This window comes from Pelophylax lessonae (assembly GCF_965119305.1).
Source record: "Pelophylax lessonae genome assembly, chromosome: 2".
In the NCBI taxonomy this organism is placed as follows: domain Eukaryota; kingdom Metazoa; phylum Chordata; class Amphibia; order Anura; family Ranidae; genus Pelophylax; species Pelophylax lessonae.
This window is the reverse complement of record NC_138769.1, coordinates 617,802,662-617,818,639: the sequence shown is the minus strand read 5'-3', so window position 1 is coordinate 617,818,639 and position 15,978 is coordinate 617,802,662. Positions and strand designations below refer to the sequence as shown.

Here is a 15,978-nt window from a genome sequence, read left to right as displayed (position 1 = left end):
CAGCTTGCTTACTGTTGTGATGCTGTGATTGGCCCACAGCGAATACATGGTTCCTGGGCCAAACACAGTACCGTGTACCATGTGATTAGCTGTGGCCAATCACAGCATCAGAACAGTAAACAAGCTGTCATGAATGAAAATGGTGACTATCACCATTAACACCTTCCCGACCGCCCGCTGCAGATTTACTGCGGCAGGCTGGCTCTCCTGCACGAACCAACGTAGCCCTACGTCGGTCACACGTGGTGCCTGGGGGGCGAGCCGCACTGCCGCCGGCGTGCTCCCGCCCCCACTAGGCAGCTGGGATGCCGATCCATGGGGCTGCCGGCCGCGATTGCCGCCGGGTACCCGCGATCGCTCCCTGCTGAGAGAGAAGGACAGTCAGCTGTTGTAAACTCAGCTGACCATTTTTCTCTCTGAAATGATCACAGAGCGCCTGTGATCCTTCTATATAGGATCACAGATCTCTATGGTAATTTCATAAGCCCATCCCCCATACAGTTAGTAAACATTCCCCTAGGCTCACATATAACCCTTTGATCACCGCATGGGTTAACCCCTTCCCTGCCAATGTCATTATTACAGTAACAGTGCATATTTAAAAGTACTGATTACTGTAGTAATGTCACTGGTCCCACCATAAGTGTAAAAATGTCAGTTAGTGGTCCGATCTGTCCGCCGCAATGTCGCAGTACCGCTGAAAATCGCAGATCGCCATTACTAGTAAAAAAAATAAATAAATAAAAATGAGAAACATCTTTCCCCTAGTTTGCAGACGCGATAACTTTTGCGCAAACCAATTAAAATGCGCTTACTGCGATTTTTTTAACCAAAAATATGCAGCAGAATACAAATTGGCCTAAAAGGATGAAAATTTTTGATTTCCAAATTTTTTTTTTTTTTCAGAATTGTCGCTCTTTTTTTGTTTATAGCGCAATTAATAAAAATCGCAGAGGTGATCAAATACCACCATAAGAAAGCCCTATTTGTGGGAAAAAAAGGACATTCATTTTATTTCGGTACAATGTCGCACGACCGTGCAATTTTCCGTTAAAGTAACGCAGTGCCGAATCACAAAAAAAGGCCTGGTCATTAAGGGGGCAAATCCTTCTGGTCCAGAAGTGGTTAAAAGCAGTAACAGTGTAAAAAACAAAAAACAAATCCCTGATCACACACCCAGAGTACCGAACTGCTCTGATGACAGGATGTAAAAAAATAAAGTTAAAAAAAAATAATAAAAAGGTTTAAAATAATTGAATAAAACATTTAATTGGATTTTTTTTTTTTAACATACTGTCACCAGTTAGTGTCCCTGATCACCTCCACAACAGTCATATAATGTCTCTGTACTGAACTGGTGACATTCATATAATGTCTCTGTACTGCACTGGTGACAGTATGTAAAAAAAAATTACAAAAAAAATATTTATTTTTTTTCATTTCTTCATTTTCTAAAATATTGTGAAAAAAAATGACAACTTCAAAAACTCACCATGCTTCTTACAAAATACCTTGGACTATCTATTTCCAAAAATGGATCATTTGGGGGGGGGGGGGGAAGAGGGGTATTTTATACTGTCCTGGCATTTTAGGGTTTAAAAAAATGAGATAGGCAGTCAGTTCATCAGGATTGATCAATATTCAGATTTGTATACCATAGTTTGAAGACTAACTTTCATACAGACTAAATAATATACACTGATTTGGATTATTTTTACCAAAGAAATGTTGCAGAATACATTTTGGCCTCAATTTATGAAGAAAGATTATTTGTTTGCAAAATATTATAACAGAAACTAAAGCTGGCCACACACAAGCCGAAAAATCGTTCAAACTAATTTTCGAAAGATGAAAAATCGGCCGTGAGAGCAGATGTTTGTGCCATCATGTAATGACTGAATTTCGAATGATAAATCATTCAATGGACATAAATGAATCAGTTTTTCTTTCAGTTTGTCAGATATGCCTAGAGCAAAAAGTTTGGGCGAGAAACACATTAACCTTTCAATTTATCGTTCGTTTGGCAGAATTTTCCAAACTGTTCCTTAGATTTTTAGGCTCTGAAAAGTTAAAACCGATTTTCTATTTGTGTCCAATAACTGGACGAAAAACGAACGAACGGACCAAATGACAGATTTTCGAACGATTTTTCAGCAAGTGTATGGCCAGCATAAGAAAATTGTGGGTTTTTTTTAAATGTTTTTTGTATTTTTTCATTTATATATCAACAAATGAAAAAAAAAAAACCCAGAGGGGGGGTGTGTCCAAGCAATAGCGGAGTGGGGACGCTGATTTCGAAGCTCTGCACGGACCAGGACGGGGAACAGCTTGCAGCCAATAGCCACGCAGCCTATCAAACATGCCACCTGCAGCATGCCTACTTTGGGAGGCATGCTGCAGGTGTCCAGAGAGGCCTTCTGCAGCACCTCAATCTCCCCATTGCCTTCTCCCATGATCCCTATCCTTGGCAACCCAGAGTTTGCACCTGGCCTTCAGAGCCGCCAGGTCCTACGTCTGGTGTCGGGCCATCATCTACAACTATGGGATTTTCTGGGAACTGATGGTAAAATCTCCCCGAGCGCAATTACTTCTGCTGCAGACCCCCATTTAGACTTTTGGAGCAGTTTTCAACTCTGACACTTTCTCCATCAATGCCTCCACTCGCCAGGTATCTCTCGCCAACTCACGGAACTGGAATGTATTTGCCACAGAGGGGGAACTGATTTGCCACAGCCTGTCCACCATACGGCACTGCTGTGCCAGGGGATGATTACACGTCCACCTGAGGTTCCATCTGACTGTCCTTTCACTGCTATGTTCATCAACATCTACTCCATGTTAGTTACTATTGTTAATTGTGCATTAAAGTATTACAGTCTACTCTAAAGCCCCGTAAACACGCGTTGAAAATCAGCAGGGAATTTTCGTCCGACGACCAATCTGCCGATTTTCGGCTTGTTAGTATGATACTTCCGACAACCAACTCCGAATTTTCGGCCGAAAAAAATCTGGTGTGCAGGCTATAAAATTTTTGTCCGCCATCAAAACACGGCCGATTTTCGTGCAGTCAGTACAGATTTCGACAGGGAAAAATCTAATGAGAAAGTCTAGGCATGCTCAGAGAAGAAAGAACACAAAGAAAGCAAACCAACACATGACATCACTTCTGAAGTACAATTTTGTCGGGCGAGAAAATTTGTGTGCAGTCTAGGAACATTCCAACCAACAAAACACAACTCTGGACAAAAGACGTACGATCGGTTGGCCGATAATCGTTGCGTGTGTACAGGGCTTAAGAGGTGCCTTTCTCATTGTTGTTCACAGTCTACTGGATCCTTGGCTTGTTCCCATCTGATGACATCCCTAAGTCTTTGGACTTTCCAATTTCTTTTCCCTAGGCCCTTTTACAGAATTTACATGGAATTATTTGGGGCTGGCAGCTAATGCGCCTGAATATCTCTCACCATATACGCAACTCTGATCCGTCTGCCATCCGACTTTTGTCCTCCATTTCTCTCCCGATGGGAATCCCTACTTGCTACAACATTTACGGTCTCTCAATAATAGAAGATTCTACACTTTGCACAAAAATCCTCCATAGCTTTGAAAGTCCACGAAACCAGCTATAAGATCTTGACTAGGTGGTACAGGCTAGCCACAACTTTACATCGATACTTCCCGCAGATACCGGGTGCATTTTGGCGCTGTAATGCTGACCGGGGCACCATGCTGCATATCTTCTGGGATTGCCCAAAACTTAAACCTTTCTGGCATGCAGTGAGCAGCACCATTAAACATCTGACCAATGTATATCTAGCGGACGACCTAGCGGCATGCTTGCTGCACCTTATGCATCGGCTGATCAACGTAGCCAAGGCCTATTTCCCCCTTTGTTGGAGGTCCGTGCACCCGCCAACGAGGTCTCTTTGGTTCTCTAAAATTAATGAACTCAGGGACATGGAGGGACTTACGGCTACCCATTACAATAGGGAAGAGTCTTTTTGCGACACCTGGAGGCCATGGCAACATTATGTTTGAACTGATGCCTATATACAGGAGGTCTCACAACACAGTGTCCCTCCATAGGTGATGTTTGGCGGCCCCGGGCAGGGGAACCTGTGCCCACTGTCCTTCTTGCTCTCTACAGTCTCTGTCCCATTTCTTTTTTGCCCCTCTTCCCCTTATTCTCATCCCCAAGTCTTAGTACAGCTTTCTAACAGGATCACTCCCTTGTAGAGCATATATCCCCCATTTGACATCCCAACAGTACTTCTACTTGCCGGAAGTTGTATTTAGACCCCGGCCTCTTTAACTGCACATCTCTTATTGCTCATCCTAATGGTCTATACTACCAAGACAGGGTGGTTACCTTATATTGGAATTTCTAGATCTATTCACCATAATGTAATCTGGTTCATGCATCACCAACCTGACTTGGAACCTTTTAAGTTGCTCGAATATCTCGTATGGAACTATCTCTACAGTCTTATTTTGAAGTTGCTTATCACTTGTTTATAACTAATGGTCTCGAGTCATTGTATCCTTCTATGTTGTTCTAGGCTTACTTTGTATTGTGTAATGCAACTTTTGGTTAAATAAATAAAAAAAAACCAGTTTGAAAAAAAAAATATATATAAATTTAATTTGCATACAGTGATGCATGACCAAGCAATTGACAGTTAAAGTAGCACAGCGCTGAATAGCAATTGACAGTTAAAGTAGCACAGCGCTGAATAGCAAAAAAATGTCCTGGTCAACATTGATCCTTATTGTACTGAACAATTGTGCATCTATAGCCCAAATCATTATGTGCCCATATAATTAGCCGTCTGTTATAACTCACTTACCTCATTTTCATGTTCTTGCTCATGGAGAATGCCATCTTCATAGTCTCGAATGAAAGCCCGAGCTGTGAGTTTGTGAAGTATCTAAATACAAAGAAAATACACAAATAAAGTAGCGTTGACTAAAATTGTAAATTACAATTTACAACTGAAGAATAGACGGGGGGATTTACTAAAACTGGTGCACACAGAATCTGGTGTAGCTGTGCATAGTAACCAGTCAGGTTCTAGGTTTTATTTTAAAGCTTAAACAACAAGCTGAAGTTAGAAGCGGATTGGTTACTGTGCACAGCTGCACCAGATTCTGTGAGAACCAGTTTTAGTAAATCTCCCCCAAGGTGTTGGCTTTTATTCTCTAACCAGAGAAAGACAGAATGAGACACTTTTATTCTCTAACCAGAGAAAGACAGAATGAGGGAAAAAGTCTGCACTGCCACAGGTGAAACATGTCATTGTGGGACCATCCTACACCTTACGCCCCCTACACTTTAGTATGTCCTGGATTTAGTGACACCACTCTGATACTGGTTCTCAGGCTGCTGCATGTGTGGTGACCCTGTCTGCAGCCAGAATAGATGAATACACAACTTAGCATTGAAAAAACGCCAACCTCCCAGGCAGATCAACAAATTCACAGGAAGGCTTCGGTGTGTTCCCGCTGATCATATTTTTTAAAACTGTACAAGGTGGATCTGTAGTGGAAAGTTGACACCTGTATGTAAGCATGATTCTACCTCCCCAATATTGCTGTTATCTGCTGCATCTTCTTGCCATCAGCGAACATATGGGTCCATATGAATGATTATTCTCTGCACTGTCGTTGACTCATTGGCTATACAGTGAGGGAAAAAGTATTTGATCCCCTGCTGATTTCATACGTTTGCCCACTGACAAAGAAAAATCAGTCTATAATTTTAATGGTAGGTTTACTTTAACAATGAGAGACAGAACAACAAAAAAAAAAAAATCCAAAAAAATGCATTTAAAAAAGTTATAAAAAAGGGGGGAGGAGCCTGAACATGGCGCCGGATTCGTGTGCGCGCTAGAGCCGACGGGGAAGCCGCCGGAGACATGCAAGGGAAAGCTTCTGCCCCTCTTCCCCCCATGAGAGGCTAATTCGGATCGGATCCTCACACCCTTCCACCCTTCCAGACCGCCAGGAGTACGAGCGGAGAGGACCCCAACGGGCTTTGAGGTTAGGTTGATCCCTGCCGGGAGGCAGGTACCTCCGTAGAGCGGCGTGCAGCTGAAGGAAGGTCCGCTCCGGAGGAGATCCCGACCGCCACTAGGGGGCCGCAGCGTACGTGCGGTAGGAAACAAACAAGCAGCCACGGGGAAGAGAGATCCGACACCGGCAGAGACCGGGCAGAGCCACTCGAGGATGCACAAAGCCTAGCGACCCCACAAAGTGGAATACGACGAGGCTGGAGAATCGAAGGACTGGTGAGAGGGTGGAAAACCCCCCAAACTTCTTCTAAACCCTTAAAATATTTTTATGTCTCACTCCACCGATGCCTGGCGATATATAGCGTTAACTTTATACTTAGTCTGGATCAACCTGCCATATTGACCATATTTCCCTATGGAAGGACACTGACTACAGAGTGTAGATTAAGACTTGGTTAATAAGTATTAGGGAGTGAGACTACCCCTACCCTAAAACACGAGAGGAAAGAGGTCCCCATTAAAGGGAAGAAGGGCAAGGGGGAAAACGCATAAACGTCAGGACTCACGCCAGGGTCCACCGCCCCCTAGAGACCCTCTTTTACTAAACTAAGTGTCAAAGATCTCCAGGAGAAACATTTGTATAGATCATCAGAGACTACACTATAGAATCATTATACTTGAGCCACTCCCCCTGAAAGATGTAAACGAGCGAAAGCTCGAACACTGCTAAGAGAATCCGAGACCACTGAGAACCACCTGGTTAAAAGTACCAACCTGGAAAAAAAAAAATATATATATATATAACCTCACATGTATACTGTCTTGTATGAACTACCCCCCTCCCTACTTGGAAGAGTTTAGGGATATAGCCAAATCCCGGAATATAAAAAAAAAAAAAAAACAGGGGGGGACCATTGGCGATAGGTATACCTATCCCAGCTGAGTTAAGGAGAGTTCTTCCAGTGGGGGAAAAAAAAAAAAAAAGAACACAAGTATAAAAACTAGATACCACAAATATATATACAAAAGAGACACTATGTCAAAAATAAAGAATAAACAGACAAAGGAGGCGATGGAGAAACCGTCGAAAATCTCAGCAAGCCCTGGGACCATTAGAAAATATATGACACAAGATGGGAAGGGCCAAACAGAATTAGCTGAAAATCATACAGTTGTAAAATCAAAACAGAACAATGAGGGAGATAAAAAGAACAAAGGCACAAAAAAGACAGAGACACCAAGAGAGGAAAACTTGGATTCATCCAGGGAGAGTACACTGACATCAGGTGACTGTGAACTTGGAAAGGAAGAAGAACAGAGGAGAAATGATCAACCACCTACAAAAACAGAAATGATAGAAATGTTCTCTAATCTGGAGAGATCAATTAAATCTGAAATGTCTAATTTATATAGAGACCTAGGACACTCACTGGTTAGAATAGAAGAAACAGAAAAAAAGATTAACCTACACGGGAAAAAATTAAAGAAAATGAAAGACCAAATGAGGAGACTACAGTTAGAACAGAGGAACATGGCTTATAAGATGGAAGATCAAGAGAACAGAAATAGAAGGAAGAACTTACGGATTAGGGGGCTACCGGAAAAGGGTAGAGAAGAAAAATTAGAAGAAATGATAGAAACTGTCTTTAATCCTCTATTAGGGAAAAAAACGACGGATAAAATACATTTTGAAAGAGTCCATAGAATACGGAAACCTCTAAATGCCCCAAGGGACAAACCAAGGGACGTAATAGCGAGATTTCATAAATATGATGTGAGAGCCCAAATCTGGGAAAAGATGAGGGACAGACCAATAATGAGATATGAAGACGTAGAAATACAAGTTTTTCCAGACCTATCTCAGGATACAATTGGTAGAAAACGTGTTCTAAAACCAATTGTTGATGTATTAAAGAAACAAAATATTCAGTACTTTTGGAGTCATCCTCCAGGACTAGGAGCCCGGATGGACGGAAAAACGACCCTATTGAGGTTCCCAGAAGACACTCGGGCTTTCTGCGAAGCTTTGAAAATACCAGTAATGGAAATTCCAGGATGGACGGACCATGAACCCCCAGAGGAGGTCTCAGAAGATGAAATTGAATGGGTAGAAGAAATAAAGAAGAAAAAGAAAACAAAGGAAAAAGATTAAAGCATAAAGTTGGGACTGGGGGTGGGTCTGAGATTCAATCTGGGGAAGATGCGGACTGGTAAGGGGGGAAGGAGTGGAAATGTGAGGGGGGGGAGTGAAGGGGGAAAAGGAGCATTATATGAAGAGTCCTCTCTTTTTTTTTTTTTTTTTTAGAGGGCGGCTCCCGGGAGGCAATAGAGCGCACTTCGACCTTTCATCCCTAAACAGGGATGATGGGTAGAACTGGCGAGCAAGGGCAGAGCTCAACCCTGGGTGAATGTCGATGGAAGTGGAGAGGAGAGAAATCGACTAGCCTAGGAATGGGGCAAGTGGATACTAGGTGCCCACAGAGGGGAGGATTAGATGGAAGAGGAGGGAGGAGGAGGGGGGGTTGGGGGAGGGGGGAGAGGGAGTGGGTGGGGGGAGGGGTAGGAATAGGGGAAAAAAAAAAAGATAAGAAAAAAATGTCCCGTGAGTCATGCTCTCATAACAAACAAAAACCTACACAGAACGAGGGAGAGCCTTTACCTCCGAGTACACCAACCAAATTACCTTAGGTGTGATGAAAAGAAAAAGATAAGGAGTAAAACTAAAATAGGGGCAAATAGGTACATCAAGATAAAGAGATGGAGGATATAAATTTTATATCTTATAATGTACGAGGAATGAATTCACCGGTTAAGAGACAGAGAATTATGAGAGAAATTAACTATCTGAATGCAGATGTAATATTTTTACAAGAGACACATATTACACATTCCTCAAATATTAGGTTTTACTCACAGAAATACCCCATATGGTACTATGCGGACTCATTTAAGAAAAAATCTAGCGGAGTAGCAATTGGATTTGCCAGGGGAATAAGATTTGTGCTGGAGGAAAGGCTGGTGGACCCGGAGGGAAGGTTCCTCTTCTTGAAAGGAAAGCTAAACGATGAGGAAACCACATTAGCTAACCTATACGGCCCCAATGAGGGGCAAGTGTCTTTCTTGGGTAAAACCCTGGGAAAATTATTAAACTTTAGGAGGGGAGGAGTGATCTTAGCAGGAGATCTCAACCTGAGCCTTGACCCAAAGATAGATAATACGGCGCGGAACCAAAGGATCTCGACCTACCAGATTAAAGAGATTAGGGAAAAACTATACCAAAACCAATTGGCAGATATATGGAGAATCCTTCACCCAAAAGAAAGGGACTATACCTTCTATTCAAACATACACGGGACATATTCAAGAATCGATTACCTTTTGGTAGAACATCGTTGGATAGACAAAGTAACAGAGGCGAAGGTTGGGATCAGAACCTGGTCGGACCACTCACCCATCTCAGTAAAAATGAAAATGGGTAAAAAACAACCCAAAATGAATGCATGGAAAATTAACGAAGAACTTATCAAGGATAAAATATGGGGGAAAGAAATTGAGAAAGAATTGAAATTCTATTTCCAAAATAATGACTTAGAGGAGACACCAATAAACATCATATGGGAGGCACACAAAGCCTATATGCGGGGTATACTTATATCAAAGGGAGTACAAAGAAAGAGAGATAGTATCAAGAATAAAGATCGAATGATGAGAGAGATTTACGACCTGGAACAAAAGCAAAAAAAAATAAATAAGGATGAGTACACCCCCTTGATAGAGAGGAAAAAAGAGGAATTAAAAGAACTACTAGACCAGGAAATCAGACAAGACTTTAATAGGGTGGCAAGAGAGAAATATATAGAAGGAAATAAAATTGGAAAAAATCTGGCAAGAATTACTAAAAAAAAAAAAGCAAGGAATTATATAGATAAGATTAAAAATAAAGATGGCGAACTAGTCCACTCAGTCACTAAAATAGCACAGGAGTTTCAAAAATATTACAGTAACCTGTATGCGGTAAAAGGGGAGGTAAAACAAGGGGATTGTGCGGACAGGGCAGAGAAGATCAAAACTTATCTGGAAAAAGCAAAAATGCAAAAAATAGACGAGGACAAACTAACATCACTAGAAGCCCCAATAACAATCCAGGAGATAAGTAGAGCAATAAAAGAAACTACTGCGGGTAAAAGCCCAGGACCCGATGGGTTTACCATTGGGTATTATAAACAATATAAAGATCTCCTTATCCCAAGGCTCGAAAAATACATGAATGGACTAGGGACTAAATTTGACATGAGTAAAGAAGCCCTCTCAGCGTCCATTACAGTTATTCTAAAAGAAGAAAAAGATCAAACGTTATGTTCTAGCTTTAGACCGATATCTCTCCTGAACGCAGATTCCAAACTTTTTACAAAAATTCTGGCAACAAGAATGAAAAGGTTAATGAATGAGTGGATCCATAGTGACCAGGTAGGTTTTATACCAAAAAGGCAAGGTAGAGATAACAGCATTAGAACAATCCTACTGATGAAACAAATGCGTAAAAACAAAACCCCAAGTGTAATACTCTCGATAGATGCCGAGAAAGCATTTGATAGGGTTGATTGGGAGTTTTTAATGAAAACACTAGAGGAACTAGGATTGGGGCCCAGAATGATGGCGTGGATAAAGACCTTGTATAACCAACCCTCCGCAAGAATAAAAATAAATGGAATATTATCGGAACCCTTCGAGATGTACAACGGAACGAGACAGGGGTGCCCCCTGTCCCCGATGCTGTTTGTGATCTCTCTAGAACCATTATTATCAACAATTAGAGGCTGTATAGATATCAACTGGGTTAAAGTGGGGAAGGAGGAACATAAGGTCGCTGCATTTGCAGATGACCTGCTGTTCTACGTCTCTAATCCTAGAATCTCTCTCCCAAACCTAATAAAAAATCTGAAACAATACGGAGAACTCTCAAATTTTAAAATTAACCAAAAAAAATCAGAGATTTTAAGTATTAACATGAGTATACAGGAGAGGAATAGGCTAGAAAGGGAATTCCCGTTTGTGTGGAGAAAAGAAGATTTAAAATATCTTGGAATTAAGTTAACCCCCTACCCTGAGAAGTTATATAAAATAAATTTTATACCCTTATTAAATGAAATTAAAACAGAAATTAACAGACTAATAATGAGAGCTATATCATGGATAGGTAGAGTCAATATTATAAAGATGGTAATTCTACCTAAAATTTCATATAAATTTCAGATGATACCAATACAAATCCCTCAGGTATTTTTCAAAACACTAAAAGCACTAATAACCAAGTTTGTCTGGAAAAATAAAAAACCTAGGATTAAATACTCGACTTTAAGTAGAAGTAAGGGAGAGGGAGGTCTTGCACTCCCGGACTTCAAAAAATATTATCAGGCATCAATACTCACACGGGTGTTGGAATGGGGGAAATACGAGAGCGGTAAAAATTGGGTTAAAATAGAAAATATAATGAGTGACACAGAATTAGGTAAAATGATTTGGATTCCAAAAAAATATAGAAAGCTAAATAGTAACACTCACACTATTTCACGACAGGCACTGAAAATTTGGGATATAATATACACCAGAGAAAAATGGAAATATAACTCCCCACTAATACCACTTCAAGACACTAAATTTTTTGCACCAGGGGAAGGTAAGGAATATGGAAAATGGCTGGGAGAAGGGGATGTAAGGTTAAAGGATATTATGAAACAGGGAAAAATAATCACGTTTGAGGATTTAAAAAAGAGGAGGAACTGGAATCTCACTGAATGGAGGTACGGCCAGTTGAAGCACTTCGTTAATTCTCTCCCTCAACCGATCAGGGAGACAAATGAACTATTACCATTTGAACAGATATGTATATCTGAGAAAACACGAAATAATATCTCAAATGTATACAAAATTCTGGGCAAAGGGGATGGTCTGGCACTACCTCCATTCGTGGATAAATGGGAAAAAGAACTGGGGGGCCACAGTCAAGGTTTTCAATGGGAAAAAAGTCTGAAATTGGTTCATAGCTCTGCAATAGATACGAGTATGGCAGAAACTAACTTTAAATTGATATCCCGGTGGTACAATACCCCAGATAAAATGGGAAATTACCACAGGGAGAACTCAAAAAACTGCTGGAGGGGATGCCAAGCTTTGGGCACAATAACGCACATTTGGTGGGAATGCCCAAAAATTGGCAAATTCTGGCAAGAAGTCTTAGCCGCTATTAAAGAAATTACCAACATAGATATTGATAAAGATCCTTGGGTCTGCTTATTCCATGGGACCAAAATGGCGATAAAACAATACAAAAAATCCTTGATTCCACATTTGTTGAATGCAGCAAAAAGCTTAATCCCCCTAAAGTGGAATGAGAAGGAACCTCCATCATTTAAGGAGTGGCTCCTACGAGTGGAGAAAACGAGAAAGTTGGAATCTTTAAGAGTATGGGGAGAAGATCAATATGAGAGCAGGATTGAGATATGGGAAACATGGCAAAAATATAAAGAAAGAAGGGACTGTTTCTAGTTAAAAGATAGGGTGGGCGTAGATAAGGGGAAAATAGGGGGGAGGGGGAATGGGGGGCCACTTTGGGATAAATTGTTTTGTCACGATGAATATGAAAAGACGTGTATTACTTTTTACCTTTGTAATTGAAAATCTTTAATAAAGAAATAAAAAAAAAAAAAAATAAAAAAGTTATAAATTAAGCTGCATTTAAATGAGTGAAATAAGTATTTGATCCCCTATCGATCAGCAAGATTTCTGGCTCCCAAGTGTCTTCTATACAGGTAGCTATTGGAAATTAGGAGCGCACTTTTTAAAAAAAAGACACAGAAGCAATTATTCTATCAGATTCCAAACTCTCCACCATGGCCAAGACCAAAGAGCGGTCAAAGGATGTCGGGACAAGATTGTAGACCTACACAAGGCTGGAATGGGCTACAAGACCATCGCCAAGCAGCTTGGTGAGAGAGTGACAACAGTTGGTGTGATTATTGGCAAATGGAAGAAACACAAAGTAACTGTCAATCTCTCTCGGTCTGGGCCTCCATGCAAGATCTCACCTTGTGGAGTTTCAATGATCAGAAGAACGTTGAGGAATCAGCCAAGAACTACACAGGAGAATATTGTCAATGATCTCAAGGCAGCTGGGACCATAGTCACCAAGGAAACAACTAGTAACACACTACACCATGTAGGACCGAATTCCTGCAGCTCCTGCAAGGTCCCCCTGGTCAAAACAGCGCATGTACACGCCCGTCTGGAGTTTGCTAATGAACATCTGAATGATTCAGAGTAGAACTGGGTGAATGTGTTGTGGTCAGATGAGACCAAAATTGAGCTCTTTGGCATCAACTCAACTCGCCGTGTTTGGAGGAGGAGGAATGCTGCCTATGACCTCAAGAATACCATCCCCACCGTCAAACATGGAGGTGGAAACATTATGGTTTGGGGGGTGTTTTTCTGTTAAGGGGACATGACATCTTCACTGCATCAAAGTGACAATGGACATCTTCACCGCATCAAAGGGACGATGGACGGGGCCATGTACCATCAAATCTTGGGTGAGAACCTCCTTCCCTCAGCCAGGGCATTGAAAATGGGTCATGGATAGGTATTCCAGCGTGTCAATGACCCAAGACACACGGCCAAGGCAGCAAAAGGAGTGGCTGAAGAAGAAGCACATTAAGGTCCTGAAGTGGCCTAATCAGTCTCCAGACCCTAATCACACAGAAAATATGTGGAGGGAGCTGAAGGTTTGAGTTACCAAATGTCAGCCTCGAAACCTTTATGACTTGGAGAGGATCTGCAAAGAGGAGTGGGACAAAATCCCTCTTGAGATGTGTGCAAACTTGATGGCCAACTACAAGAAACATCTGACCTCTGTGATTGCCAACAAAGGTTTTGCCACCATATACTAAGACAAATACTTATTTCACTCATTAAAATGAAAATCAATTTGAAACTTTTTTGAAATGCGTTTTTCTTGTTGTTATTCTCTCACTGTTAAAATAGACCTACCATTAAATTATAGGCTGATCGTTTCTTCAGTGGAAAAAACCTACAAAATCAGCAGGGAATCAAATACTTTTTTCCCTCACTGTATACTGGCTTTATTCTACTACTTGTGTACATGTGATGGATGAGAAAGGTGCTATAGTGCCAGTGCAAATGGCGCTGCCTGGTGATATAAAGTGTCAATGTGCTAAAATAATGCTGTGACAACCCAGATGCAATTTCTGGGGATGAGTGACCCCAGGCCAATAAATATATGATATGATAATAAAAAATGTGTATTTATGACAGTGTAAACATCACATATATCTTATAACTTGAATCAATACTGACAGACACACCAAATATGAAAAAGTGCTTGTGCTTTTAAACCATATCAAAACCTGTGCAAACTTCAAAAGTGCTTAGGTGCAAATACAGTCACAAGTGCAAGTGCATACGGCCGCTCCCTAGTCGCCAATAGATAATAGTCCATGGGGAATCCCCAATAGCCGTATGTTATGAATATTGCAATTAATATCAGTCCGTTAATTAGTGCCTTAGGCCAGGTGAGTACAATCCGTGCTAGCGGCACACTTGGGACAGTCCCGGAACTTAGCACCCGATGTGCGGCAGTGCAGTGGTGTCTTCCCCCCAATAGGTGGGCACTCACCGGAGGTAAATCCCCTAAATAGGGGTAAGTAGCCTTAAATACAGGTATTCCTTGGGCTGCTTCCCTCTACTACGGCCGGTCCGGGTGGTGGTTCCTCAGGAATATAAAAGTATAATGACCATAGCGTAATCTGTATAAAAGAGTAATCCTTTATTGAATAAGTATCTCACTTACATTAAAACAAAGTATAACCAGCATAGTAATAATTACTGGTAGCATCCGGAACTCTTCCTGCGTTCCACGGACGAAAACCGGAAGTGCTTCTGGTTTTCGTCCGTGGAATGCAGGAAGAGTTCTGGATGCTACGAGGAATTATTACTACGCTGGTTATACTTTGTTTTAATGTGAGATACTTATTACATCTGGGTTGTCACAGCATTATTTTAGCACATCAACACTTTATATCACCAGGCATCGCCATTTGCACTTGCACTGTAGCATCTTTCTCATTCCATGGATACCACTTTGTAGTGGTTATCTAGAGTATTGGCAGCAGCCTTATTTCATTTTTTATCATTTGCATTATTGTTACACTGGCTGGTCCATAGTGCGGGGTACCCCCACATATCTCCTAGTGCTGCATTTCTATATAGCTGAAGGAATTGGGATGACTACGTCATAGGAATGTCAATGCCATTTTTGGCGCTGTAGGGTCCTCTTACAACACTTTAGTACAATGTGGGTACTACAGGGGTGATTGAAGTGTGCAGGAGTGCATGATTGGTGGTTGGCTGACAACATTGTCACCTGTATTAGCATTTATTGGGGGTATTTTGACAGGGGCTGTTCTAGTCGATTTGTTAGTAAATTAGTTCAGTAAAGGGCATTTGTATATAACCATTCCAATTCACCCTTCCTCTTTTTTTTTTTTTTTTGTAAACATGGAATCATAATAGGTGCTTTGGACAGCGCACACTTGGATACATAGGGGAAAATCAGCTTCTATGCCTGCTCCTTTTATTGTAAAATGACGCACCTTCTGCACCTGTTATGTGATGTCAGTAAAAGAGCTCTTTTACTGTCACGACAGACAGCGACTTTATGAACGGTCACCTGGATCATGAGATGTTTATAAACTGCACAATTGCTTCTGTTATCCATAGGAAAATACAGACAAGAATGAAATGTAGCACAACATTTTGCTTAATTTCAGAACAAGTTGCAAGATAATTCTGTGGGTATGTCTAAACAAAATGACAGCCAATAAAACAAAAGAAGAATACATACAAAGATGTCATAAAATAGCAAATAGCCCCTAGTAGCCTAAACATCTGGTAT

General features: G+C 41.2%; 1 protein-coding gene across 1 annotated transcript in view; it reads right to left on the bottom strand.

Moving 5' to 3' along the window:
- PARP4 (poly(ADP-ribose) polymerase family member 4) overlaps nucleotides 1–15,978 on the bottom strand; it is a 351,198-nt gene that overhangs the window by 46,334 nt on the left and 288,886 nt on the right. Inside the window, exon 27 of the mRNA XM_082247633.1 lies at nucleotides 4,848–4,928. Within this exon, the coding sequence (XP_082103759.1) occupies nucleotides 4,848–4,928 (81 nt within the window). The remainder of the gene's footprint in view (nucleotides 1–4,847; nucleotides 4,929–15,978) is intronic.